Below are 4,804 nucleotides of genomic sequence, written 5' to 3'. Positions count from 1 at the left end.
TAAGTTACAAATAACTGAATACAACGTTCCCCCACTTATTCGTGTTTATTCACAAGTATTTTTTCAGTCACTTATATCAATATTTTGTGTACACACTCATCTCAGGCTATTTAATGATATATTTAGCATAAAAATGGATCAAACTATTATACAAATGATAGAACAGGAGTGTTGCCATGGAGACTTTTCTATCACTCACACGGTACTAATGGGAAGTATTTTAAAACAGCTCAAAAGACGACCGGAGTGGCTCTTTAAACACAATTTCGATCAGAAATTTCTGAGCGACTACAATCTGCTATGTTTATTAGTCAATTTTGTGAGAGTCAGAAACAGAAAAACCATTATGTTTCATCAAAACAGCTGTTTACATCCAGCCTGGGAACCAGATGAACTCCCAGCTCAAGTTTCATTGGTTTTGGCAGAACGCATCTGCCCTCGTTCCCCCCTTAAAACATACATACCCACCCACCCGGGCCGATCATAGCTGTTAATCTCCGACCGGATGAGTTTCAAACCATTAGCTGCGCCGTTCAAGAGCTTGTTGCTTTTAAATCAACATGTTTTTAGCGCATTTGAAGGCTTTCGCTGTGGCACGGGTCAAAGATGCTTTGGCTGGATGAACTGTTTGCTGTAGCTTGACACAACTCTGTTTTTGTTGATCACACGAGGAGAAATGAGAGACGGTCCAAACCGGTTTTGTCTTGGCTGGGTTTGCTGGTGTTGGAGGAGCTACAGCGGTCTTTGGATGAAGGCAGGGTACACCCCGGACCTGAGCAGTGCATACACCAAACCAAATGCTTTAGAGTCCCAATCCGATCAACGTTTTGCTCTATTTTTAGAGTGTTTCTCATTGGTTTTTAGCAAAAATGTTAAAAATTGTGCCGATTTCTGGGTCATAGCTTCTGCATAGTGGTAGTAGATCAATAAAGATTAACATTTAAGTTGTGGGCGGGACCAAAGGTGTGGGGCAACCCCGCCCCTCTTCCCCCTCTCCATTGTAAACGTCACAAATCTGCTCCTGATTGACAAAAATTTAAATAAAAAAAAACTCAAAAAAGAAAATTTAAGCTTATTTTTCTTAATTTCTTGTCCTCCATCCTCAGCAAAAGGCCACAAAAACATTATAAAAACACCAAAAACATAATTTATATCAGAGTGATTCCTTAAATGAGAACTTAAAATCTGCAATTATATTTTTTTATTGACTCAGGATAATTTAAAATCAATAAAACTTTATTCACCAATCACTTAAATTGTCCATATAAACCAAAAGTCAAAGATGGACAAAAACACAAACATTTAGTCAAAGAGATTAAAAGGGTAAAAAGAATTTAACAGATAGTACAATAAAGCATCACATTTTGGGAAAGTTTGAGCACAAATTTTTGATTGTAGCAGATTGGACTTCTCTTTATCTTAACGTCTATAAATGAACTCGTCTGAAGACTTTTGGTGTTTTTCCAGGTATTCATAGAAAAGGAATATATTATATAATTTAACATAATCTCTGAGATGGACAAAAGAGTAAAAATGAGGTTAGACTCCAATAAAACACAAATGTTGCAGTTCCTCAAATGACCACCAGGAGCTGGTTTCAATTTTCTATTGACTCTCATGTTTAGAAAATACATTTTTAATCCTTAAAAATCTGTTTTTTTAAATGTTCAGATTTTAGATTTTTATTATGGATGTATTAGTTCTCTTAAAGTGAACCAGAGTTTGTTTCCTCTGATAATCCAGAACAAGTTTTCAGTCAGAACACACCCAAGTGGATCCTGATCCGGGACCAGGAACCGCTCTGGGATCCGTCCTTTGAGGTGATCTCGGTTAGTTTCCAATGGAACTGAGCTCCGATTCACTCTGAGTTTCCTCATTTTGAATAGACTCTGTGCTCGGTGTGGAAGAACTGGGCCAAAAGGGCCACCGTAGCCGGGCATTATGGGATGTAAACAAAGTAGGGGAGCAACAAAGTAACTAACATAACTAACTGAAATGTTATTGGATGAATGGAGGCTCATTTAAACAACTTTTAACTAAAAATATCTGCTATAAACGTAAAAGTGTTGAAGCTGACGTTGATACGGACGTTCAGAATTGGTCAGCGAAGTATAAAGATTTAAGAAATGAACTATTCCGACAAGGAACTTCCATTAGTCTTCCTCTCCCCGCCCTCATAATCCCTGGCCAATGACTGAAGAGATCTTTTGTCATGTGGTTTTGTTTACAAGTTTTGGTCCAGAACAGAAATCCTCGGAATACAGACCAAACAAAAGGTTCTGGACTCGGTCGGAAGACTAAATATTCGTTCAAACTCAAATTTTTTTTTTTTTGATTGACAAGTCTCTGGCTCCACCCACTTTTTATTTTCCTTTCTGATTGGTCCCTTTTTGGCCAAATCCAGATGATTGTTGTTGTAAATGTTTCGACTAAGTAAACATCCTGGATGGATAGGAGTCTTTAAAGATTAGTTTTTGGCAGGATTTGAGGTGGGTGGAGTCAACTCAGGTCACATGACCAGAGTGGAGATTTGTAACTGCGTTTGATGTTTGCTAACAAATATTCCTTGTTCTCTATGGTGTGTCTGGGACAACTATGACCCCCACCTCCATGAAGGTTCTACTCAAACAGATGAATATATTTCTGTGTTTGTGTTGTTTCCTCTGTCGATGTCACATTTAACCGGCTTGAACAATTACGGCTAAAATCCCCTCCGACATTCAGCCGTTCAAGTTTTTCATGACGATTAAACTAATAAGACCTGACACGAGACTCTCAGGTGAGAAACATCAGCCGTGACAAATTCTGATTAGTGTGTTCAAACAGGAGATGGACACCTCAGACCTTCACTTACTGCAGTTTGGATGATGAAAAAGTGAATGAAACTGGAAGACTTCCATCTGCAGGATCAGAGAAGATTCATTTCTGAAAATTAGCCCCTAATTTTTTTTACCTAATTGGAGCTAATTTGCTTGCAGGAATCCAGCTATTAGAGAGAAACCTTTTATTTAGTTATTTTTAATTTGTAGACCACATGTCTACAAATCAAGTCAAGGCCCGGGGGCCAGATCCGGCCCTCCGGGTGATTATATCTGGCCCTACAGATCATTTTATTATATTTTTAAAAAGACTAAATGTTATCTTTGGGTTATTTCTACTTGTGTAGTTTGTTTAACGTGTTTTATTTTGGCAAAAATATTTTTATGGAGAGTAAAATGTTGAAAGTTATTTAGGTTTTAAGTTGATTAATTCTGGATGTTACGGTTTTAAAATTTTAAAAGTTGGAATCCTGCTAGCTATTTGGACTATTTGGGGATTTACTAATATTTTTTAGGCTATTTTGGAGCTTAGCTAATGTTTCATCTACATGTTGTTTTGACCAATTTAGACTGTTTATTAGTTAGGCTAATATTTACATGCTAGCTGTGGCTAATTTGGGGCTTTAAATTAAGATGGTTTTGGAGTTTAGCTAATATTTCAGCTACACGCTAAGTGTTTTGACCAATTAAGGCTTTTTTTTTAAGTTTTTAGGCTGTTTATTAGTTAGGCTAATATTTACATGCTACCTGTGGCTAATTTAGGGCTTTAAATTAAGCTGGTTTTGGAGTTTAGCTAATATTTCAGCTACATGCTAACTGATTTGGCTAATTAAGGCTTTTTTTAAAAAGTTTTTTAGGCTGTTTTTTAGTTAGGCTAATATTTACATGCTAGCTGTGGCTAATTTGGGGCTTTTATTTAGGCTGTTTTGGAGTTTAGCTAATATTTAAGCTACATGCTAACTGTTTTGGCTAATTAAGGCTTTTTTTAAGTTTTCAGGATGTTTTTTTAGTTAGGCTAATATTTACAAGCTAACTGTTTTGGCTAGTTTAGACTTTAAAAAAAAAGTTTTTTACTCTATTTTGGTGTTAGCTATCATTTTAGCTACATGCTAACTGTTTTGGCTAAGTTAGGGTTTTTTTAAATACATTTTTAGGCTATTTTTGAGTTTAGCTAATAATTTGGCTACATGCTAGCTACTTTGGCTAACTTAGGCTTTTTTCCCCAGTATTTTAGGCTATTTTGAAGCTTAGCTATTTTTTTCAGCTACATCCTAGCATTTTTGGCAAACCTACATTGTTATTTTTTTCAAATTTTTAAGCTAGCTAGGCAGTTAGCTAATATTTTAGCTGGCTATCAGCTTCAGTGATTTCAGCTCCTAGCTCCTAGCGTTTTTATCTATTAACTTCAGCGTTTTCAGCAATCAGCACTAACATCTTCAGCAGCCAAATTCAGTTTACAGCATTCACTCTAGCATTATCACAGATAATGCTATATATCTAGTTCATACTTATGTTTATCAGTTACAGTTTTAAAAATTTTGTTCTATTGTGTTCAATAAATGTTTATCCTGTTCGGCCCGTGACCTAAAGTGTGTTTTGGGTTCGGGCCCCTAGTGGGATTGAGTTTGACTCCCCTGCTTTAAACGAATATTATACTTTTTGAAGAAGTTTGAGACTTAACAAGCTTTTTCTTGGTGTCGCTCAGGTGCTGCCTTCATGGGCTCATTCCTGGCTCGGAGTCTGGGACCCCCGCCTTCCCACCCCGCTCACCCTTCTGGACCTGCTGCCTCCCCTTCCTCCCCCTCCTACAGGGCTGGACCCCATTCAAGCGCTTCCCCTATCTGGTTCCCCCATTCACACGAAGGTAAGGCATGAAAACGCGCACAGGAAGCAGCTTGGGTCTCCGGCTAATCTGAGGTTTTGGTTTTGGGATTAGATTAAGATGGAGCCATTAAGTGGTTTAACCAACACTGAGCTGACGCCAA

At 37.5% G+C, this 4,804-nt stretch overlaps 1 protein-coding gene across 2 annotated transcripts in view; it reads left to right on the top strand.

Annotated features, from left to right (window-relative positions):
- The window catches only part of bahcc1b (BAH domain and coiled-coil containing 1b), a 71,867-nt gene that overhangs the window by 24,309 nt on the left and 42,754 nt on the right, over positions 1–4,804 (top strand). For both annotated transcript variants that reach the window (XM_024284646.2, XM_024284647.2), the window contains exon 2: positions 4,525–4,683. In XM_024284646.2, coding sequence (XP_024140414.1) covers positions 4,525–4,683 — 159 coding nt within the window. The remainder of the gene's footprint in view (positions 1–4,524; positions 4,684–4,804) is intronic.

The sequence above is a fragment of the Oryzias melastigma genome, linkage group LG19 (assembly GCF_002922805.2).
Source record: "Oryzias melastigma strain HK-1 linkage group LG19, ASM292280v2, whole genome shotgun sequence".
In the NCBI taxonomy this organism is placed as follows: Eukaryota; Metazoa; Chordata; class Actinopteri; order Beloniformes; family Adrianichthyidae; genus Oryzias; species Oryzias melastigma.
Note: the sequence above shows the minus strand (reverse complement) of the source record. Positions and strands in the feature narration are given on the sequence as shown.